The 25,796-nt window shown below is 31.4% G+C and overlaps 1 protein-coding gene across 6 annotated transcripts in view; it reads right to left on the reverse strand.

Annotated features, from left to right (window-relative positions):
• Positions 1-25,796, reverse strand: part of TBC1D32 (TBC1 domain family member 32) — a 189,301-nt gene that overhangs the window by 21,502 nt on the left and 142,003 nt on the right. For 5 of the 6 annotated variants that reach the window (XM_016153837.2, XM_016153846.2, XM_016153852.2 and 2 more), the window contains 5 exons: positions 18,964-19,089; positions 12,008-12,091; positions 3,582-3,651; positions 1,771-1,886; positions 834-988 (listed from right to left, as the gene is read on the reverse strand). In XM_016153837.2, the coding sequence (XP_016009323.2) occupies positions 834-988; positions 1,771-1,886; positions 3,582-3,651; positions 12,008-12,091; positions 18,964-19,089 (551 nt within the window). The remainder of the gene's footprint in view (positions 1-833; positions 989-1,770; positions 1,887-3,581; positions 3,652-12,007; positions 12,092-18,963; positions 19,090-25,796) is intronic. The other variant, XM_016153862.2, reaches the window with a different exon arrangement.

Consider the following 25,796-nt stretch of genomic DNA (forward strand, 5'->3'; position numbering starts at 1 on the left):
CATATAGATACTTCAAGCATAAAGTCATAAAATTTCAATATTTAGTGTATTCCTTGATGTTGTGCTTTTATTTTCCTTATCACTAATATACACTGTAAAAACATATATTAAATGTCTTTGTTTGCTTTCACATAGATACTCTCCAACCCCCTTAGCTATCCTTAAGTGCCATGTGATTGCATTGTCCATGCGTAACATGTCATGGAAAAGGTCTGAGAAGCATTAACTTAGCTTATATAGTAGACAGTTTCCCCAAATTGAAGATCTTAAATGGCAGTAAGTAGATGAGTAAAACAAAATACAGAAACATTACTTGAGAGATGCGTTTACCTCTAAGCTAAACTCTAAGACTTCATGGGACTAGTAAAATCTTTAAAAATACACTATAATACCTTGATCAAAACTCATTCGGTTCCCAAAATGTGTATAAAATATGTTTTTTTCTCTATAGGATATGGTTACAATTTTGACTTAATATATTATTTTCTTATACTGTAATTTAACCAAAAAATTCTTTCTAACAAAGCAAAAATATATATTCATTCAATAGTTCTTTTTACATATAGAATTTTATAATTTACTAAATTTCAAGTTTAAAATTTAATAATGTATCTATTACCATTAATCTTTCATTCAGTTACCATTAGGTAAGACACCAAATATTTGAGAAAATGTCAAATCTATATCTTCAAAGAGAATCAGTCAAAAACATCCAGGTAGAAAATGAATATAAATTAATACAGAGTCCTTTATGAATAATATCCCAATGAATTAAAATAGAATTTGCCTTAAAATTTAAAACACTCTTTTAAAAACAGACTGAAGAGTCTTACAGAAATATGTAGTCTTGGCAACCAAAGGAAAGCAGAGGTCAGAAGCCTGGAGAACTGCTGAAGAAATCGAAATGTTTTCTCTTTGTTCCCCAACATTATCATGAACAAAGAAGATACAAACCAGTCATGACCAGGATAATTCCCCTGCAGGCAGACTGAAAAGCACAGTTAAGGAACTTTTATATTTTATTTTATAAAATGAAATATAACAATTCCATAAGTATTCATTTCCAAGATCTCTGTGAGAAAAGATATATTAATGATATTTAGTCCTCCTTTTGTTTATAACTGATTCATAAGCTATTGATGTAAAACTAACTTTTATTAATAACAAACTACATAGTTACTATTACAATTTACTATGTGCTTAAATGTCTAGTGGAGGCCAATGGCACTAGCAAATGAGAAAAAATTATCTGCTTTGTAGAAACACACTTGTTCAAGTCATTAGCACAATAGTATCATCCTTTCTCTAGTTCAGGTTATCTGCTAAATTACTAATATAATCAGGTATAAAAAAAATGCATACATTTTTAGACTCAGAAAAGCAAATAGTCTGTATATATTTTTTCTTCAAGTCAAATCTTATTTCTAAAATATAACCAAATAAAATAACAAATATGGCTTTTTCTTACTCTAGATTTACTAAGTCTAGAATATTCTTTTTCTAGGTTAACTAAACCTATTTTTAAAATTTTCTTATATATGTGTAAAAATATATTCTAATAACTTTATTCAGTTTAAGATTCAAAGGCTAAGACTGAATTTAATAATCACTTCTTAATTTAATAAAATGCATATAAAATATTTTAGACATAACAAATAAATCATTAATATAGATTATTATTTTATTACAAAAGTGTTAAGGTATCTCCAATCAAAGAATTATGAAAAAATATTTAAAAAATTGAACTGTGAATCCATTCGAAAAGGATATGAAGAGGAGATTCTATAGGAGCTTGCTGCTGTTTCAGGAATCTCTCGCAGTGCTTTAAAACCCACGTAAGATCATTTTCTGCACCATCTTTTAACAGGTTGAGGAACTTGCCATACCTACATTAAAAACCCACAAAACATACAAAATAGAAAATGTCAGGCCATGTATTACAAATTCATTTTTTTTGAAATCCATGAAAGTGTAGTTCTTTTGAAATGCCAAGATTTTAAGTTTTCAAATTTCTACTTTTGGCATAACTATGCTATACAAAGCACTTAGGAAAAATTAACACTCAATATATATTCCTGATAATTACAATATATTTGGATTAGCAGTATTTATCTGGTAAATACTGGTAATTTTAAAGAAAAATAAATCAGTAATGAGAGAACAAAATGTAGATACCATATATGTACAAGTAGAATATGAGCATTTTTTTGCCCCTGAACTTATTCTAAAACACAGAATGTTGACAGATAACACTGACCAAATCTAGAAGCAATTTTAGAGTTCATCTAGTCCCATGATTGTAAATGGCATGGCACTTCCCCAGGTGCTACTTCAAAAATTTAAGGGGATTTTTTTTTTTTTTTTTTTTTTATTGTCATAGTGACTGGGGCACTTGTACTTGGTGCTTGAGGGCCAGGAGGTGAGACGTGGGAGAGTCTTACAAGATAACAACTTGCAAGTGTCCTGCCTGGTATATGTATGCATAGATGAAAGAGCCATTTATAATGACCTGAAACTAATTCTGCTTTATATAAAATCTGAAAATGTTTTTGCTATATTTTTCCATACATACTAAATGCAACTATGTGTAACTCAGAGAAAGATAGTACTTTGTTTGTTTGAAGCTTTACTAAAACTTGTTTATCATTTTGGAGTCACTTTGCCAGTGGCAACTCTCTTACAGTATTTGAAGCACCAAAATAAAATCAGTCTCTATTTGTAGCTGCCATAGTCACAATGTTTCTATACGAGTGCCAGCTATGTCTTACACTGTAGTTGCATAAAAGCATTTCATTATAAATCTCTTCCCATTTATTTCTTACCAATAAGACATTATATTGAATTTAAAAATATGTGACTAGCCTGCTTCTATTACCTATGGATTCCACATCAGAATAGAAATAGGGAATTTAAATAAAAAGCAAGTACAGGGTCACAAGACATAATCAGTGCATTATATTCCTATGAGATAAAGGTGAGTGAGCTAACATTAGTACCAGTTTTCATTACAATATTATAGATTTATTAAAACGTAATCTTTTTAACATATTTCGCCTGTATCTTTTTAAAACTAGATTTGATTATGATCCTTCAGAATAGGACTATTAAGATCTCTACTTAATAAGCAAGAATGGGGGATGGGGGGAGCATCAAGGACTCAGTCTTTAACCCCCAGTCTGCATTTAGCTTTTCCAATTTTTTGAAAATTATAATGTGAGTACTAAACATTCAAACTACTATAATTGGCTTATTCATTTTTTGCAACTATCCTTAGGTAATTTTGTGCTTATCACCACATCTTGATAGTTTAATCATATTTTAGAAAATGGCATGATTGTGCTACCAATGTGCTGATTTTTATGATGTTATTTTTAGAAAAAACCTGATAGTCATAGAGGCTTAAATATACTGGAATTAAACTCTGAAATAAAAATAAACCACAACTGATTTACTTGCAGAGATAATTTAATCATGTGTCCATATCCTCAAAATAAAGTTAGTATTTTCTAAATGATAACTCTGCATTTAAAATATACAAAATAGTCTGTTGTTAAACTCTATTAAGCACATATCAGGTATACCTGACAGTCATTTTAATGCCAAGCTGCTGCACAGATGAAAGATTTTCATTCTTCACATTTGCATCAGTAGCTAAAAACAATAGAAAATTGGGTTATAAAAATGTATAAAAGTCTGCATAATAATCACATTTTAATTGAAAATTGATGAAAGCAATATTTTTACATTTTTAATGTGAATTTTGAAAACACTGATGAATTTGTTCTTTTAAGAGCTGTCAGTTATATTTTCAAAGGGGCTAACAGGAAACTCTACAAATAACTTTTCTCCTACAAAAAGTATTTAAAGGACTATTAAATACCAAACAACTTATCATAGTTTTAAAGTAATCTATTTTTACTTGGTTCTCAAAACACAAAAGCTGTTAACCCCTAAATGGTCTAGAATATTGCACTTTCATTAAGCATGTATATAGGGTTTTGAATTACAAATTTTATATATATATATATATATACATATATATGTGTATATATATATGTATGGCTGTTTACTTCTTAAGATTAAAACATGAGTGTCAAAAAGGAATAATTAATGCTCTACTTATAATGCACAAAAATGTATGAGGGTAAAGAGAACAAGTTTCTTCCTGCAGGTGGATTTTCTCTGTAAAGCAAGCATTGTGATCTGTGAAGCAGGAATTGTGACCATCTATTGAAAGTTGAGAAGAGGCTGTAAAGGTGCAGAAGACTACAGCGGAGGCTGAAAGTTTGGATTAGTCTTTGAGAAGAGCATATCACTAAGCTAACAATGAGCATTCAAAAACATCACTAGGTAGCACTAAAGGTCAAGTTGAAACTCTTAATATTAGGCTGAAGAAATGGTAGCATTTGTGCGCGTGCACACACACACACACAAACACACACACATGCACACACACGCACACACATTAAAGGAATTTTCCAAAATCACATAGTTATCTAGTGGTAGAGAGGACCAAAAGCTAGGTTTTCTGAATCTCATATCACAAGTTTTCTTTCCCTCTCATTACACACTGGTGCATCTGATACTATCAATATAATCTACTTAACTCATGAACTGATTCAAACCTTTTAATAAACCTTTCTGATAGTGTGGTGCACCATGATATAAGCTATGGGGATAAAAGATAAATAATATATCATGTACGAAAAGAACTTTCCATGTAATGTCAGAGATGAAATTCGTATACAGATAGCTCTGATGTTTTAATGTGCTACAAAGAATAAAAATGGTACAGATAAAATGTTATGTGAATTCAGAAGAGGAATAGATTAGGAGGATGTGGCACTTAAACTGAATCTTAAAATATGGGTAGACTTGAGATCTGCAGAGATAAGAAAGAACAAATTAAACATCACTGTTATCAAACATCTACTTGTTGGACCAGCAATAATTCATCTTTTAGCATTCCGAGAGTTAAGGTAACCTACTTCTAGTTTGGCTAGGACTTTCATGGTTTTAGCACTAAAAGTCTCATGGCCCAGGAATCTCTCACAGGCTGGGACAAACCAGACTGGTTGGTCAGCTACCTAGAGTGGTAATTTTCTTAATGGAAAAGAAAGAGGGGGTGGCGGGGGAGGGAGAAGGAGGACGGGTGGACAACAGACAGACAGACAGAAGTGTCAGTTAATTTCTTGATACAGTACTTTGGCATTTTACTTATTTAAATTTGATCTTAGCAATATTGTTACATTTTCCCTGTAATTACAGCAGTTAAGCTATACCGTATTTAACTTAGAATTCCTTGCTATATATTAACTCTTACTGTGCTAATAGATGTACCTTCTATCCATAGGGGAGAAGGATACCAATTCTGCACTTCTCCTAGCAACAGGTTAAGAAAGAAAGATGGCTCAATGTGTTCTCCAGATTTTTCAAAGTAGAATGAAGATGGAATTCCCCCATCCCTCTATTAATCATGGGGCTATGAGGTACCCTAGGTCTTCAGTAGAGAGGAATAAATCCAACATCCAACGACAGAGAGAGACAGACAGACAGAGGAAGGAGACAGCTTTACGCCATTTATATGAGCCAACGATTCTACTTTATTTTCTGCTTAAACAGACAAACAAAAAAGTTGATTGAGGTTTCATCACTTGGTACCAAAAACATATAAATTGCAAATTATCCTCATCCTCACAAAATAGCCAATTTTAAAAACTATTTATCATCATTTGTACAGTCACCATAATTTTAATTTCTCAGTTTTATCAATAGCATTTTTTTTTATTAAGCTATAATTTAAATGCAGCTTTTGTCAATGTCCACTACAATGCAATCAGGTTAAATTCACTTGGGTAGTGACCAGAAGTTCTTTTTGTTTCAATACCTGAGCCTGTTCCTGGTGATCCTACATTTTATGATTAATCGTATTTTAATTTCCCAAGTTTAAATAACACAAAATTCTAGGGCTATAGCATTGATGACATTGGCTGATTTCACAAAATTTAAATAGTTTCAATAAGATAAACATTCTGATTTTATATATTCCTATATTCCTATAGCCACAGTATTAACCCAAGTCCTATCAACTATTATAATGTGACATGATGACGAGATTGATTTTTACAAACTATTTCCAGGACAATTTTAAGTTAGATTAGATAACACTTAGAATTCTAGTACACATAAAATTGGATTAAGTACGAGAAATATCTATCTTCATTAATATACAGATCTGTGTGCTTGTAATAATACTAAGAGTGAGTGAATGAATGAGTAAATGGATGCATAAATGAACATCTATTGTACAACAACAAAAGAAATTGTGCTTTACATCAAACTAGAAGGTGGAGATACAAACAGAAATGAACTTTAAAATGTTTTCTGTATATTTAAATCAAGTAACAAATGATGTAACTCTCTACTTCTGGAGTCATTATGAAAAGCATAACAAAATAAGTTGTTGAAAAAGTCAGTCAACAATGATACCTGTAGCATCCTACTTAGCCTACTTATTAATAATGCCTAATTCAATCTCAGCATTAATATTAAATCAACTATGTAAAATAAATAATCATTTTAATTATAAATATAATAGCCTCAGAACAAAATGAGTCGAAAAAATTTACAATATTGACTGAAATCACTCACTCTGATAATGTATTCTGTTTTATTTTTGGTTTGCAAAGCTAGCACATAGAGCAGTGGTAGAAGAAATTGAATCTATTCTGCCTGGCTAACAATGTGGAAAAAAAATAAGCTTTCAGAAAAGCAAAGAATTTCTCCACTGGAGAATAAATCCATATTTGCAGAAGCAGTTACTGCTTGGCTGTGTACTGACTTTCCTGAAGTCCTGTTGCATCTGTTGTAATGTCAGAGAATTCTCAATCACCCAAAAAACTCGACCAATCAGTATACTTTCTCCTACATTCTTCCTTCTCCAAAGTCAGTCTGCAGATTCTGTTGCTTCTTTATTAACATGTGGTTGTATCTATCCATCTTATTCAATTTTTAATGACATAGATTAAATTCCTTGAGACCAAGCTTCTGTAAAAGCCTCAGCCTTTTAATTGGCCTAGTCAGCATTATCGAGGGAAAAGCATTTCTCTTTCTATGTCTTTAATTATGTAATTACCCTTGCCTGCAAGAGTCTTCCCCTCTCCTATTTCTTTCATCTATAATAGCCCAGGACACCCCCCTAGTGCCATTCCTCCTGCTCCGTTATCGCTTCCTCCTCTTATCTTCCCTTATGGCCCTTCTCTTTCCACTAAATGGCCTGTGACATTCATGACAAAACTGCCCATTTGATGATAGCCCGATTCGAATAGTATACTTAACATATTACTAGCATATTACCTGAAATGAAGTAGCCAAGATGAAAAATTTTGGCTTTCCTTCATTTCTTTATTTTCTATCTTAATTATGCCACAATTTACTTAATTTGGCATCTTAAGTGTATATGCTATTCCACCTTCTCGAAGAGAAGGTCATTCATATTAAATACTTACTTTCACTTATAGAGCATACTCACGAACATGCTCCATAAATGTAAGATAAAAAAGACCATATTGGCTGAATATCCAAAGAAAGGATAAAAGGTGTTTATATAAATTAAGTTTAAAAAATAGTTTAATAGTCAAAAAGAGAAACAGTGCAAATTTTTTTTTGACATGTTCCCCCAATCTTTTGATTAACAATATAAAGAGAAAAGGGATAAAATTAAAATACTTACTAACTTGAAAGGACCATTTAATTTATCATTTAAAAGAAGGTATCGGAGTAACAGAAAATCCCCAACTTGTTCCAGAGCATCAAGCCAAACAAAACGTTAAAGTTCATTAAGATTTGGGAAGATACCTGTCTGGATTTAAAACCTGCAAATGTGTACAACTTTCTCTGTTTGTTCTTTCCTTTTTTTCAAGGGGATAAACAGGCAAACTAATTTGATTTTTCCACATTTGCAAATTTTATAATGGATGGAAATCCTGAGGGAGCTAACAACAGATGGATGATTGTGTTATTCTAATTTCAGCTACCTTAGGGTTTAGCAAGCTGTCATTTTTAAAAAGACAATCAATTTCTCATTTCAAGACATATGAAAAAACATTGACTATCTATCTAGCATTTGCTTTGAAACATCTTTTATAACAAAATATGTTTTTTTTTTCCTATTTAAATAAACCATTGTTTCACCAGCCAAAAAATAAATGATAAAAGATGAGGCTATCTAAAGCTATGGAAAGAAAACAATACTATCAACAATCTTACCATATCATAATAATAAAAATGAAACAATCAACAGGAAGCCACTTTGTCTTTGGCTGTACTCTAAAATTCCAAGGCATAGTGTTCAACTGGAGCCTTTAAATAATTTATATTCACATTTACGGTTTGTCTGCCTAGATACTGCATTGAAAAAAGACAGCATGTGAGATCTTCCTCAGCGCATTTAGAAGTATAACAGAGGATAGTAAGTATGTGCACACTAAACAATTAGGTTGTTGAGTATTTGAATAATGTATACAGCATAATCTTAATTTTAGATTATCTGCAGAAAATACAATCCCATAGAACAATGTCCCAAGGAGAGTTGCAGAAATTGGAGATTATTATGCTGCAGATTGAGAGATACCCATCATGACCATGCAAATCTCCATGATTACCACTTCTTACTGATTCTCTCTCTTATTCATAGACTTGATCACTAATCCCTGTATATTTTTCACATATATTTTCAGGTTCATTCATTAAGTTATAATTTTCTTCACAAATGATTTTCTTCAAAATTGTCTTCACAATTTCTGTTTTCTTTCCTCTTTACCTCACTTTCCTGACTTTAAGTGTAATGATATGCCTACTTCAGAGAGTAGCTACAGGGTCAAATGACATAATGTACATCAAATATCTCAGTACACTCTTAACTCACAAGAAGTGCTCAACAGATGTCAATTCCTTTTGTCTGTCTTCAGTTCTGTTTAATGCTACCTTGTATTTTCCTCTCATTTCTTTGTTTTCATTTTCTTATGTTCTCTTTTTTCTCCAAATCTACATTAGATATCACTTTGTGTAAATAATTACGTATATGTTCATATGTGTATTTGTAAATATATTTAGAATTGTTATACATATGTATTTGTGTAAATATAGATGCTAATATAACAGTACACATATTTAATCAATAAAAGGATATCAAATGGTATACTGAAGATACAAAAGAGTTTGAGACCTAATGGAATAATTTAAACTAGTCATATACAATATAATGAATATCAAAATAGTAAAGTGAATGCATTAGGAGCACAGATGAAGGACTTCTGCTTAAGAGTAAGAGGGAAGACAACATTCTAGCTGTTCTCAGTTGAGTTGGACATTATAATATGAGTGTCATGGGGGAGAGAAAAGTTTACCATAAAAAGTAGGAGTAGCAATGGTTCAGTGACATGAATGTTTGGGCAGTAGTGGGTTATAGGGCCAAAAAGACAAACTGGGTTAGACAGGAAGTGTGTGTGTGTGTGTGCGCGTGTGTGTGTAAACTTTTTTTAGAAATATGATATATAGTGTCTAACTTGAATAAATAACACATACTTGAATGATAGTTCCTTTAGCAGAGAACTCATGTCTCCCTTATGAGGAAGAAATGCAATATTACTTGATGATCTATTATCATGGGTCTATGCTACCTCTGCTTTCTTCACCATCTATTTGCTTACCAACCCCCAAGTACTGGATATTCACCTTTGGCAAATTTCAGTTATGCAATCTACTTCAGTTTTCACAGTTACTAAAATAATCTCCCTAAAATACAGATTAATCAAGTAAAGGTTCTGTTTAGAAATCTTAAATGATTTACCCTATTGCCTATTTAAATTAAGATAAATTGGTTGATACAGTATATAAGCCTCCCTCCTTCATTGTTTTATCCCTTCTTTCTTTTATTTGTCCAGCATACATTGAAACTGTTATTCTAGGTGCAGAGGATACATATAATAAGTATTGGAGTTTAATGTCACATAAAAATTAGGCATTAAGTCAGAACATGAGAAATATATAAAGATGCAAATTGGCTTTATATATTAAGTTGATGATTTACTACTCTGTATTTCCACCCTACACTTTTCCCCTAAGTTCCAGATTCAAATATCCAGCATGTACAAAGCATGCTTAATTAAATGTGTAACAAGTATTTACAACATAACATAAAAGCAAGCATCTAAAGCTCCTTTCTCAAACCTATTTCTCTCGCATTCTTCTCTACCTCAGTGTATGATAATCCCATCCTTCCAGTGGCTCGGATCAGTAACAGAGTCTACTTTGATTCATCCCTTTCTCTCACATCCATATTCCATCTGTGACCTAATTCTATTGGCCCTGTCTTTAGTATATACCCAGAATCCAAAAACTTCTCAACATCTCCACTGACATCTTCGTTTGAGCCATTACCATTTTTCATCTGGATCTTTTCAATAGCCTCCTCACTTGTCTCCCTGCTTTAGCTTTGTCCTCCTTCGGTCTTTTCTCAACACAGTAGCCACAGTACTCTTTCAAAAATGTAAATCAGAGAATGTCAATTCTATGTTCAGGACTCTGCAATGACTTTCGAAATTCTTTCCTCCTTGATTTCCACACCAACGATTCTTCCCCCTTCTTTTTGGCCATACTAGTCTCCAACTTTGCCACTTGCTGAAATCCTGCCCCCGGTCCAAAAATATCCATATATCTTGTTCCCACTTCTGCTGGTCTGACTATTATTGAATATTGCAATCCTCAGCCCCAAGTGGCACTCTCTAGCTCCGCTGCTTTCTGCATATTTCTTATTTACCCACACACCATTTGAAATACTGAATCTTTTACTTGTTTATTGTCTGTCTTCCTACCACAGGTAAATTCTATAAAGACATTTTTTTTTTCTCGTTTTTGTTCAGTGCTGTGTCTGAATATTTAGAAAAGTTATATTACATAGTAGAGTGCAATACCTATTTGCTGAATAAATGAATGTCTGTGTGATGGGAGAAGGGGGGGAAGTTGGCAGTGCTGCTAATAGTTTAGTGTTCCTGAAAAAGAAATATGAGATATGGAGAAAAGGAAAGATACTAGAGAAGAAGCGAGGGGAAGACTAATTTAAGGACTTGGGTATCATGGTAAGAAGCTTAGATATTATGCAGTGGTCAATCATGAGCTTTTAAGGGGTCACTTAAGCTTTTCATAGGTCACTCTGAAAGCAGCATAAAGAATACCTTGGAAAAGAAATCAGACTCTAATTAGAGATCCCAAGTTAAGAGGCTGTTGAAATAACCTTGGCAAGAAATAATGGTGGCCTGAACTAACCAAAAGGAGAGTTGAAATCAATATAAATACATAAATTTGAAATATCTTTAGAACATAGAATTAACATGGTTTGGGAATTGGGAGGAAAATGCGGACTTATTGAATGGATTGTTCCTCTGTTTCTGGCTTAGATGGACAGTAGATGATTGTACTGGGAACCAAAATACACAAGGTAGTTAGGAGGATGGATATCAATAATGATGAAGTAAAGTCTCTGTTGAACATTTAGAGTTTGAGGGTTTCTGTAGCACATCAGGGGGATCTTTACTTTTTAAGCAGAAGGAAATATGAAATTAAAGCTTATAGTAGATCTCTGAGTAGAAGATGTAAGTTTAGAAGTCATTAATATATGGGGTACATAAAATAGTATAAGCAGATGAAGATCATGAGGGGATAGTGGATAAAATGAGAAGTGTGGAAGATTTTAGAAGATCTTAAGGAAAAACAATTTTTTAATGAGTAGAGAGAAAAAAAAAACTCTAAAAAGAGAAAGTTACAAGAAAACCCAGACATTTGCATAGAAGATATCATAAGATATCTCAAATATATATATGACACCAAGTGAGAGATTTCTAAGGATAAGAAACTTTGTGCATAATTGTAATCTAATTACACACCTCAATAAAATATTATCTATTTCCACATTAAATACTTTTCAAACTTCAAAATGTTTAAAATGTACCTGCATATTCCACTGAGGGGAAATAGCATTCTGAAGGGCTTTCGGAGAGATGAAGCACAAATTTTTCAAGTAATTCTACTAAAGCTGTAATAAACATGAGAATAATTAGAATATTAAAGGTCAAGAATAATACGTGACGATGCATCTCTAAATCAAAGACTAGTGGATGAAAGTCATCCAAACTTCTTTAGTTATACTCTTATTGGGGTCCAATTCAAAACGCATACCATTTTAATATTCCTAACAGTGTTTCTGATATAAATTAAATTTTCATCGCTTTGCTAAGAACCTATGAATGTAAAAGAGAATGGAAAAGAATCATCTGTTATCTTTAAATCCTCTAAGGATTACTTCAGAATTTTCCAAATGATTTTAATACAGAAAGAAAATGATCACTAATTAGACTATAATATCTTATCATAATTATTCACACATTTGGAAAAAAATTATGTAAACTCCAAGACCAGGATCAATGCATAGCTCACACCCCTTTTAAAACCAGTATATACTATATACATACTTTGCAACTGATGGTATCTGTTCAAGGCAACTGATCAAAAGTAAGTCACGGGTTGGGGAGAAGGATGGATGAATAAATAGGTGGAGCACAGAATTTTTAGGGCAGTAAAGCTCCTCAATTCACTGAAAATTCCATTATACATAATTCAAGGCAATTAATTCATGACATGAAATACTTCTTAACTTTAAAAACAAATTAACTCTAGGATATTATTATCCAGAAAGTAAACTATAGAATATTATTTTGCATTAAGTAGATATTACATGAAAGACTATAAATGATTTTAAATTATGACTCTTTTCCTTTGGATTATGTTTATTCCCTGGGGTGGGACTATGACATAGACTATAAAACCAGAATTAATAATATTTATGTACTAAAAAAGAGGACATGGTTTTTCTGCTGAAGAAAACTAAAAGCAGATTGTTCAAAAATACTTGGGTATTGATAATGCTTTCTCCCTTGGAACCGTCACCGCCACAATAGCTGGTTCCTAAACTAGGATAGCTCAATGTTTGTAAACATGTAAAACTCTTGGATTCACCCTTATACACTGCTGGTGGGAATGTAAATTGGTACAACCATTCTGGAAAACAGTATGGAGAGTCTTCAAAAAATTAAGAATAAAATTATCATATGACCTGGCAATCTCCCTTCTGGATATTTATCCCCCAAATTTAAAAACATCCATGAAGATATATGTACCCCTATGTTCATAGCAGCATTATTCACCGTGGCCAAGACATGGAAATCACCAAAGTGTCCTTAAATAGAAGATTGGATAAAGAAGATGTAGCACATATATATAATGGAACGTTACTCAGCCATAAAAGAAGATGAAATACTGCCTTTTGTGACAGACAGCAGGGATGGATCTTGAAATAATCATATTAAGAGAAATAAGTCAGACAGAAAAAGCTGAGAACCATATGATTTTACTTATATGTGAGATATAACACTGAAAGCAACAAACAAATATGACAAACAAATAGAGACTCATGGACACAGACAATAGTTTAGTGGTTACTAGAGGAAGGTGGGGAAAGGGAAGAGGTAGGTAAGGGTAACGGTGATCAAGTATACGGTGACAGAAGGAAATTTAACTTTGGGTAGTGGATACACAATGCAATATACATATGACATAGTATAGAACTACACACTTGAAACCTATCTGATTTTATTAACTAACACCACCCTAACAAATTTAATAAAATAGTTTTTAAAAATCTTTTATCACTGCTAGCCTATCATCAGATCACAAGAAAATTACATTGAGTTAATTTTTTTCCCTCCAAACAATTCATCCATCTTGTAACCATTGGATGCCTGTTCCTTGAAAACTTGCTTATTCAAGAATTTATCATGGTTTTCTCTTCTCTCTACCCCCATGAAGTTAGAACTGAGTTTTTTTTATATATATATATATATATGTGATGTCCAGATATTTTAGCTTTGCATAGTAGGAGGAATAAGGGAAAGAACATCTACTCCATCTTTCAAAAGTAGAAATCACCATGTACTTTTTTCATGATAATTATTTAGGCTCCTTAAAAGCTCAATGTAAGTTTCATCATATAAAATAGACTACCACTCATAAAATTCTCCTTTTTATTAATTCTTAACCACTTTGAAATAATCTTATATTATTTACCATGTAACTGGTATTGAGTCTTGGAGGATTATTTTATCGTGTCAAGTACATTTGTGGCTATATAGCCACAAATAGAAGACGGGCCAATTTAGTGTCCATTGAAATGCAAGAACCGTAGGAGTATTAACTGGATATACTGGTATTGCTGAAGCAAAGAAGAATTCAGAAAGTGACAGAATTATCAAGAATTGTGTTGAATTCCTCTTTCTCTTGGCTGCTATGCCAAGAAGAAGAGCTGTGAAAAAAATACTTTTAGTAACAGTTTCACATGATGGGCAAGTGCCACTTGGAGAATGTTGCTGAGGATAGACCAATAATGATATATGACAGCAATCACAAGAGTGAAGTGAATGCGAGAACAAAGTAATCTGCTTCTGCCTATTTACCACCAGCCACTAGGGATCCTTCTTTCAGAACTCAGGCTTTTGTTTTCATCATCATAGCCCCTCTTATATTTTCTTTCATGAGTCTTAATGTCTTTGTGTCTTCTTATAACAAGCAATCTACACTTTGGCTATATGACTCCTGTTTTTAAGTGATTTACTAGTGCTTTGATATTATCGGATAATTTATATTACTAAAGATTTTGGTTTCCTTACTATATATTTGATATGAAATGTGATTATCATCACTGGCTAGGGTTCCAGGGGGTCAACTGAGATAAGAGAAACATTATAAAGAATCAAATATACAGGATCAAATAAATAGACTTTAAAATTACATTGTAGAAGTATGTTTACTGATGCAGAAAAAATCTACACAATATTTCATTGAATGAAAAGATAAAATAGTATAGTAGGTCTTAACTCTTTTGGGCTAAAAATGAAAACAGTGATAATCTCTGAAAGATAAAATTATAGGTTAATTTCTGTTTCTTCATTCTGCTTTACTTATAATTTCTGATTTTCCTAAAATAATCAAGTATTAGGCAATAATAGTCCAGTTGCTGAGTAGTTAATACTTAAAGTAGTGGTGGAAGATATGGCTGAGAAAGAACAGATATAAGACATATTTAGGAATAATCTCTGTAAGAATGGGTAACCTAGAGGTTGGGAATCAGAGGATAAAGAGAGAAGTCAAAGAGAACTAAATTGTTCCTTTCAATGACTGAGTACATGCTATTTATAGCAATAAGAAAAAAGAGAATGCAAGAAGAAAAATATACTTTATTTGATATTCTCCATGGTATTTCACATTCACATAAAATCTAAAATTTGGGAGTAGCACTGAAATTTAAACAAATGGGAAAAACTGGATTAAATACTCAGAGCAAAATAAAAAGAAACAAATATAGCCAGAAGTAAATTAGAAATAAGAAAAATATACTTTTTTAAAGAGTGCTCTTGGTTTATGTCATTCTGTTTTCTTAATTCTAGGAGCAACGTACTGTGCATTGTTAGAGCTCAAATTTTTCCTCTAACACTGTTCTCCACTGAAAGGAACCAGAATCTCTTAGACTCTGTGTTTAAAAGCAAAATTAGTATGGATTACTTCATTGTTGCTACTAAGGCAGGATTCTTTCAGAGGTGAATATATATTTTTTTAAAAAGTTTAAAAGGTCATAGAGCTCAGCTTAAAAGAAAAATACTCTTCTTAGGGTCCAAACTGTGACAATTTGGGCATCTAAAGGATATTATTACTCAAAATGTATTAAAGTTAAAAAGTATACCCTAGTTCCCAATATCGTCTATCAGACATGGACATGCTAACTGGTGACCAACTCAAATTATATGAATCCTACATCAGAATTCTGGTTATAAACTATGTTATCAGTATTAGTTAACAAAAATAGGAAGATTATACTTCGAATATATTTTAAATTATACATTTATTAGGTCTCAAATAAAAGACTGAGATATACTGGTTAGAAGACAAAGTAGTAAATATAGTGGTTTCTTTTCACAGAGAGATGAGTATAGAAAGACAGATATAAAAAGTTAGGAAATATTAAACATGCAATTAATTATGGAATCTACTGTGGAATGAACAGACATCAAGAGCCTAGGTTAGCAGATTCAAGAGAAACTAGAAGTCAGTCAGACCTACAGAGATCTTTCTGACAGTAGGGGAAAAAAAAACAAAAACAAAACAAAACAAAACAAAACAAAACAAAACAAAAAAAAACAAACGCAAAACTGTAGAATTATCTGCATTTTAATGAATTAAAAAAGGTAGCCCTTGAACACATTTGAAATTCAACTTAATGGAGTAGAGTGTCTATGTTCTTTCTCAGTGCTGAATGAAATAAACACATGAAAATGAAAGGAAATTAATTAGTGGTTCAGCAAACATGTACTAGTTATTTTTATCTGAGAAAAAAGATCTGGGGCATGTTTGGAGCCTAGGGTTTTGTTGAAGGGGAGACACATGCAGACCAAAATAAGGTCATAAGAAGAAAGAATTTGAACAACGTTCTATTAACTTGAGCTTGTGAGCTCTGGTTCATATAATCTATTGCTTCCCCCCAGTGATTCATTACTAGATAGACATCAAGAGGCCAGGTTAGTAGATTCAGGAGAAACTACAAGTCAATCAGAGTCTCGCTTAAAGAAAAAGACTCTTAGAGTCTTGCTGCCTCCAAAGAATCATTATAAGTGAGTACAGGAATATTATGCAATTATATATCACGTCATCTCACCTGTTCTTCTTATAAACTGAAAGCCTAGAAGAAAAACTCTGGAAATACCATAAGTCCAAGTTTCAGAAAGCTGGAAATTTTCTCTGCTGGAAATTGTTTAGATGGCCTGGATTTAAATCATTTTGGAAAGACTACTGATGGATATATCGTGCTCCCACTTTATCATTAATACAAAGGACAGCAGCTGCCCACAAGGGGAGCAAAATGAGTCAACAAGTAGGTTCTCTATAAGTTCTTACTAATTGAGTTTCCTTTTGTCTACTTCCTTTTGGATTCAGACTACATAATTTATTGAAACATTATAACTAATTCATTCACTCATTATTATATGAAAACTATTAATGAATGTACATGGTGTTTACTCATTTCAGAGCCATATACAGAGATTTTAAGGAGAAACTGCAGAATAAGTGATGATAATTCAAAAATCTTTGGTTCTTGGTGGCTGTAGATTGCTTATACTTACAGTCAGAGTTGAATCACATTACAGAGCCATATTGTACGTGTGTATGTACATATACTAAATACATAAATAAGCATGCCTGCCTCACAAAAACATAAGTTTGTTTAATATTTATGTATTGAGCTTACCCACAAAATTAGTTCACTATAGTTTACAAACAGGAATCAAGTGTTATAAGATATTAGCAATATTAAAATTTTATCATAATTTACCTAAACCAGTATAATGCTTAGCCGTGTTTATTTAATAAGTGAAACACTAAGCACTAAAGAGGAGGTGCAAAGAGGTAGTACAGCAAAACATGGATGGTAATACAGAGCATGGGTTTCGGTGTTGAGTTGTCTCGGTTCACTTCTTGACTCGACCCCTGTGAACTGGGCTAATTACCTAAAATTTCCAAGCCTGAGTTTCCTTATCCATAAAATATAGAGGAGCTTATAGAATTGCTGTAAGAGTAACAGAGTTTAATGTAAGCAACGAGGCCATGCTGGGCAGAGGTCTAGATCTATTATGGAAAGTAGCTTGTGGTCTAACAGTGGACGCTGTACTAGGATAATGAATAACTGAGGTCAACACATGTGAGAAGTACCCCAAAATTCCAAATGGAACACAGCTTTAATGGTAAAGTTCTACTTCTTTGTCCTGTTTTACAGTAACAAATAATCGCAGAACAGGCAATTTTTTATTTTATTTTATTTTATTTTTGGCCTCATGGCTATCCCTGTTGAGGAAACCAGACACTATACATATACTTATTGTCTTTAAACTAAACGCTATGCCAAACTACTGCTATCTCAACTTGTTCCATACCTTTTAGTATGTGCAAAATTCACTGATAGTCTACTTTAAATATTCTTTATTATGTAACCAATGATAAATATATACTTATGATAGATATTTTATAAATATTTTAGGGTATAAGTTAACTGCCCATTTTATACTAAAATTTGAAAATAATGTTTGATTTATAGATATGTCATTCTCTAAAATATAACTTCTCCAACAACTGATAACATATAAATCTTATTATTTCCCACTTTTAAATTACATAAATGATATAAATATGAAAACCAAAAAGTATGGCTGATAAAATAAGACAATTACTGTCAAATTATAGCTTTCAAATTATAACTTATATTGACATTAGAACTTTTGTCTTAGACCTCCTTTACTCAAAATAATGTTAATTAAAAAGTGATGATCTTAGGAAATGAATGTACATTTAAATATCTGAATATAAAACAACTTATTTCCTAATTTAGAAAATACAGCCATTCCCTCAAAATAAAATCTCCTTAAGAGTCACTAAATTTATTTGACTGGATATGGCAGAATTTCAAGTTATCTGTCAATAAAAATATCAATAAATTTTCCATAAATATAGCAGTATGGTATATTCAGATGAAAGGTGGTGAAACCAAGGCAAACTGTTACCTGGGAAAATCAGTGTTTCAGTTTTGCTTACCAAAACCTCTTGGTTATTAAAAAAAAAAAAAAAAAAAAAAAAAAAAAGGCTTGGTAGTTTCTCAGATTTTAATTTTTGTTCTTCAGAATCACGAATTTCTACAGAGTCAATGGACTTCTGGAATTAGTATTCTGTATTCTAGACATGCCAGTAGTAATCCTCAAGAAACACAGCCTCTATTAATATAATTTTCATACAAAAATTGAACAATGCACTTACCACCTCCACTGATTGTATCAGGCTTGGCCTTCATCATTTTGCAAAATTGTCTGCGGCAGTTTTGTATCCACTCAGTTTGTTTATCAGACATCTTGAAGTGTAATAAAAGATTTTCAAGATCATCGTCTAATAAAAATGATAGCATGTATTATCATGACATACTAGATACTCTAAAAAATAAGTATTAATCTTAAGCATGTAAAGTTATAAATTCCGAAAAAAATATAGTACATGGCTTTCAAAGAAAAACAGCTTTCTTCAATTACATCTTATACCAACAATTGCTATTTACCACATTTATTAAAAGCTCATAAAATGGATTGATTTACAACTGTGATTCCTTACTATCATTTTTTTATATACCATGACTCACTACTGAGCATTTAATTTTGTAAACAGCATGAGCTTTAACATTTTGCTAGACGAGTGTGAACATTTTACTCATTCTTCATGTACATTCAGATATAATTTTATTAATTGTTTTAAAAGCAAAAAGAAAGCATAAGTGTAGAAAATCTCTAATCAATCATTTTTTTTTCCTTTTCTTAGAAAATTATACTGAAAATAATGATTGGCAGTAAAAGAGTATGACTAACATAACTTTTCTTTCTGAGCAATTTCATGAATACATAGCAGCTTTCATCTAATTTTAGTTTTCCGTTTTAATTTCAATTGTATTCCCATGAGACTTTTCAACCTTCCATTTTACTTTTATTCCCATGGGATTTTGTATTAGGAAACATCTATAAATAATATATTAAATGAGGATTTAAGTATCATTAAAACGGATATGCATGTATACATATAGACATACATATGTTATTTCATACATATGTTATTTCATACATACGTAAAAATTCAAGAGTGAGAAAAGCAAAGATGTTCTCTTATTTTCTAGAAGAGCATAGAGGGCATAGGTAGTAATATGAATTCGCACTTCTATCACTTTGCTGGAAGGAGATTTTGGGAAGAAAAAAGGAATAACCACCTTTTGAAAATACAAGGTCAAAGGCCTGATGGCTTCTGCTCAAAGAAGTGATCTGGGAACATTAATTCTATAAAATACACCACTTAAGCTATACCTTGGGGTAATGAATCTCACCAGAAACATAGCAGTTTTCAACTGATACCACAGAGGGTTTCAACCAACTCTACTTTTTTCTTAAAGTAATTATAATAAAGAAAACAAGTCCTTATTCTTACACATTTTATAAATTAATCTTTCTACCATACAGAACTATTTTGATTTTAGTTTTCTATCCAATCTTGTAAAATTACATTCAATAAGTAGGTATAAAGTTCCTCCTATTTGGCCACAATAATCAAAACAGTGAAGGTCAATTGCCCTCATGAAACTTTCATGACATGAAGTATATGTGCATGTATATTTGTGTATATATGTGTATACACACATATAGACATAGATTATAATAGTGTCATCAAGATATACATATCATTCCTATGATCTAAATTGGTTTTATTTAGCCCTAAAAAGCAGCTATGTATCCACACATAGTCCACAAGGTTATAATATATAAAATTATATGATTAAATTATAAATCATAATTTATGTAATTATTTCCCTAGATGACATTTAGGTCACCAAAAAAAGACTTCTCATATTAAAGCTCTTTTGCACAAACACATAAGATTACAAATAAATATACCAAACATATGCATACTCACACAAACATATACATAAACCAGAAAGAATTGTTTCATTGAAAGAATGTGTATTTCTGATATTTAGTACTAATGTAATATATTCTCTTTGAATATCAAAATCAGGATAATCTAACATTTCATAAATAGCTATAGATAAACTAGCTGATTAAATCAAAGGAGAAAAATGATTCTTCTTAATAAAAACTCTCAAATCTATTAATCTAAACTCGAGAATATCAAAGCTGATAATTTTGTTGAAAATTATGAAAATTTTTAATAGCAAAGTTTTAATGTTGAATGTTATCTTGATATGAGTTAGGTAAAAGACTTAAAATGGAATTTGTGTAGTTTCCATTTAGAATATCTGCATTCCTTATCACCCAGAATCAACTTTTATAGCCTAGTAAGAATCAATATTGGCAAGGGATGGCAAAGACAAATGCAATTGCTTATTTTTCACCTTTATTTCCTTCTTTATGCCATCTTTTCTATCCACGTGTAACTCTGTCTTTTATAACCACTACTACCTCCTTCAAACAGAGGATGTCTGTATAGCTCTTTCATAAATTACCTATTTTAAAATTCTATGTTATCCCCATCTTCCTGGTCTACACTTTCCCCTTGCTCTCTTCTCTCCTTTCACACTTGCTGTTATGTTTTTTTTTTTTTTCCCCCATCACCTCATTTTAAGGAAAAGAGCACGAGGCACTGTGGTTGTAAACAGCAGTGATGCAGTAGGTGTGGTATACATCTGAATCTAACAATCGGTGGAAGAGCTGACGGGCCCAGTTTACATACCTGGAAACTGGATTTGAGGCAACAAAGAACTGCTGAGCAAGAGACCATGACTACAAGACTCTTAGAGAGACAACTTTGTATTCTTTGTATATTTCTGGTTACAGTTTCCCCCAACCCTCAGTAGGAGTATGAGCTTTTCAATTTGCATTCCTCACAGTTAAAAATATGTAGTAATTTGATGTATGTTAATTGAAAAAACATGTATATCTGCGATATCATTGTGTTTGAGGAGAACAAAAATTCCTTTATGTCTTCCTACAAATTTGGGGTCAACTGAAAAGGAGAGGGGAGTAGATAAATGGAGTTCAAAATATCAGTATGAGTACTGAAACTAAATCAGACACTGTTACTTGGATCTGCTGCCACATGGATTTATAAATGTTTCTTCTTATCTAAACAAACCTACTCATATTGCAAACAATGACCAACAACAACCTAAGGCCTCTCTTGACTTCTCATTATTAGAAAAAGTATGAATATGACCTAAAGATAGGCTAACTTGAAAGTACAGCCTACAACTAGGCTAGTCTCCAAGATTTTCCATTTCTTCTCCCAAATACACCTACCAAACATTATTCCTACCTAATTTTGTGTAGAATAAGTGAATGTTCAGAGAGGGGCCAATGGTGCTTCTTCAGCAAAGGCCCTTGTATATGGAAAATAGAATCATAGAAATGGTAGCACAGGAATATGATAACTTGAATGATTATGTGAGTAGAATATGAAGGACACACAGAATTTAATGTTTATCAAAATTTCTATGTTTATAATCACACAAAAAATAAAACAGAATATGTGCATGTTCACTTCTATGAACTCTAATCTACATTATAGTAAAGTGTTTTAAAGTATAAATTTTTCAAATCTTCATTAATGAGTCTTTGTATCAGGTTCTGGATGCTTTCTGGGTACAATCCAGTCTCCTGTAATAAAATGAATATTCACTTCTTAGGGACAAATAAACAATGTATATATTTCACCAGAAATCACCCAGATTGATAGTCTATATATGGACTGAATAATCTCTTTCTTAACTCCCACTTTATTTTTTATAACAACTATTTTCACATACATTTAACCATAGAGTATTATTTTTAGAGACAGTATAGTATAATCAATTAGGTTTCAGTATATCAATTATATATCTAGCTATGAAGTCATCATGGAAAACAACAATTTTGTTTTCTCAAGAAAGGTTTGGTCTATCTAGGGAGTAAGATTGAGAAGGGTATGCCCTTCCTCTCTGTTCCTTCAGACCCCTATGATTTATAGGAAACTATGAAAAATTGGAAGATAAAATTTAAAAATCTATTTTAAATTTATTTCCTTACTACTACTGAAAGAATTAAAAATAAAAAATTTAAAAAGGAAACATCAACCTTTGCATTTACAAAATTCACCAATCACAGTTGGGAATGTTTCATATCTAAACTCTGAAATACTTTGTTATGGTAAGCACTATAATCTTTTCATACTTGAGGATATTGTATAATTGGTTTCTCAAAAAGATTATTATATAGAAAATTACATCAATTATAAGATTATTATAAATTGAGGGCGAGGAAATTTCAAGGGACGAAAAAATGTAAGTTCAATATAAATTCAAAGAATATCTGCTATTTACACAGAAAACTTTCAGTACTTTCCTAGGATGTCAGTCAGTAATTGTCAAAGCCCACGTTATTCAGAATATCAAAACTGATGCTATAAAAGAAAATAAATGTGAGATTTCATAAACGAACTAGCAGCAGATTCCAATAGAAGTGAAGCTTGGATAGTCACCCTTCTATTATCCTGAAGCTTATTTGTAGAATATTTGCTTTCCATTTGTGTTTCTGCTTATCTTCTTCTCTTCTCCCATATAAGTTAACATATTCATTTCAGCTTACTCTTATCATTAAAAACATTAGACTTTGGAATTTTTGATATTCTATATATCCAAGAAACAAATGGAAAGATGCTTAAATTTTTTATATTAGTTCTCTGTACCTCTCTAAATTTGGGAGAGTCTACATTCTTACACATCTTTATTTTGTTTGAACAACTGTGTGGTCTAAAAACATGAAATTATTTATTTTATATAGATTATTCCTCATTTTGGAATTATCATACCACTTTTACTTTTCTTTAATATACGATAATTAAGCATTTAGTATAGTTCAAGAAATCAATGAAGAGTCTTCAAAAAATGAGGTTAGTTTTCCCTTAACACCTGCACCTAAACTAGCAGGTGATCCATTTCCTTTGATTGTCAGATATTTTTGTTTCAAATATCAAAGTAATAAGTACATGGAAATAAGTTTTACTATTCAAAAGAAGATACTTATTTTGATTTTTAAACTAAGTATCTCGACAGCTGCAGCTCAAGATTTACTGTATTGGAAAGAAACCTTAATTTCATACTCTCAGCTTCCTCTGTTAACAGGATGATGTCAAATAAGTCATTTACTTTTATCTGCCCAAAAATCAATCTAATTTCAAGGTTAGGAATAATAAGGAAAGAAAAAAGAACAAGAATATGTTCGACTTGACACAAAGACCTAAAGAAGTCTTGGATAAAAGGAAGAATTCGTCACCAAACATATTTAGAGACTAACCATATGTGTAACATATAATAGAACCAGCTTTTAAACTTAGAACAAACAATAGCTATCATTACATTTCATTACATTTTATATAGCACCATACTATTTTTCAAAGCACTTTCATGGTTCTTCCTGAGAGATTCTATTTTTAGTAGATTGGAGAAAGGGTGGTAATCCTAAATCTTACATAATTTATCAAACTAGCAATTAAGGCAATCCAGTCTAGTCATTTGTTAATTGGGCAATTTTCACTCTTTTATTAAAAAGTAATTGCCATTACATGTCATTTAATTTTCCTCTTAAAAAGTTTATTCCTACATATTATGTGTATTCTAATTTTGAATCCATAATATTAAAATTATATAATGGATTGCCATCCCATTTGTAAATTAAAAAGACATGAGATAATTCATCAGGGCATGGGCATGGATTTAATGTCTGAAAAGACAGAAATTATCAGTGTCAACAAGAAGCAGCAACCATGAATAAAGAATTAAACCCAGTAAGGACATGAAAATTTATTGAATGAAATCAATCAGTCTGTCTTATTAGAATAAAGATATCGTTCCAATGACAAAATATAAGTTTTGTAATTGAAAAGTCTAAATTTTAATATCTTTTAATACACACAATTTAAAATCATATCAGCATGACTTGATTACTGCGAAAAAATATGTTGGCATCATAAGAATGTAACTACAAAACTTATAACTATATTGCTCATTCGCTGAACATTGCTTAACTCCAGAGACAGAAAATATGGTACTTTTGTCTTTCAGCTCCATTTCTAATTTTAAAATTTTATCTATTAATATTTGTTTCCTTATTGATGAAAATATATTGCAAAAATTAACTTTTTGTAAACAATAGTTTGTAACTATAAAATGTTTAAAATAAGCTTACATATAATTCCTATCAAAAAGCTTTTCCCATTGCTTAAATATTAACACTTAAATATTACCAATGGTTTGCATTTTCACTTGTATTTCTATAAAGCATCAAATTTATGCAAACAATATAGATTTACTATAGTTGCTTAGATTCATGGTCTTCACCTAAGAACACGGTCTTAAGAATATGGTCCTTGCAGATATCTGATCAATAAATAGAACCTAATGATTAAATACATATTTTATACTGAATTCATTCAGAGCTGAAAATTTACAAACTGTGAAAAGCAAGTTCGAACTGGATTTGCTTCAATTTTGTATATCTTCCTTCCTTTCCTCATTTAATTCGTAGACAGAAAAACTACTCACAATGAGGCAAAAAAAAAAAAAAAAGATATTTATATCTCACATATTATGAACTTGAAAATTATGTTTCCTCATATAGGAACAGTATCATTTAAAAATATCCAATTAAAAATATCTAAACAATCTATAAAGATTTTAATATTATTTAGTGCATTTCATTAAAGTGAATGATTACCATAGAACTTATTCTTTTATGCAGTATTTGAAAGAGAATGTTTTGCCAGGCAGAAAATCAATTTCCTATCAGATAAAAAGAAATGCGGTACAGAAGCAGTGAAGTAAAGATACTGAAGCTATAAAAAGATTAAATTTAAAAGTATTCACAGAATAAAGGCTGTGAATTTTTTTTTTTTGGATTTTGAAAAAATGAGATGTAATGTTAGCAATGCATACCTTTAATGTGCTATGAAAATGTAAAGAACCACTTCGTAAATGATAAAATAACTATATCCAGAAATCAAGCTCAAGGAGCTTTCTAACTGCAAAGCTATTCAAGCTCTAAAGAATGAGTCAGATCAGAGGTTTCCCC

The sequence above is a fragment of the Rousettus aegyptiacus genome, unplaced genomic scaffold (assembly GCF_014176215.1).
Source record: "Rousettus aegyptiacus isolate mRouAeg1 unplaced genomic scaffold, mRouAeg1.p scaffold_m13_p_1, whole genome shotgun sequence".
Classification (NCBI taxonomy): domain Eukaryota; kingdom Metazoa; phylum Chordata; class Mammalia; order Chiroptera; family Pteropodidae; genus Rousettus; species Rousettus aegyptiacus.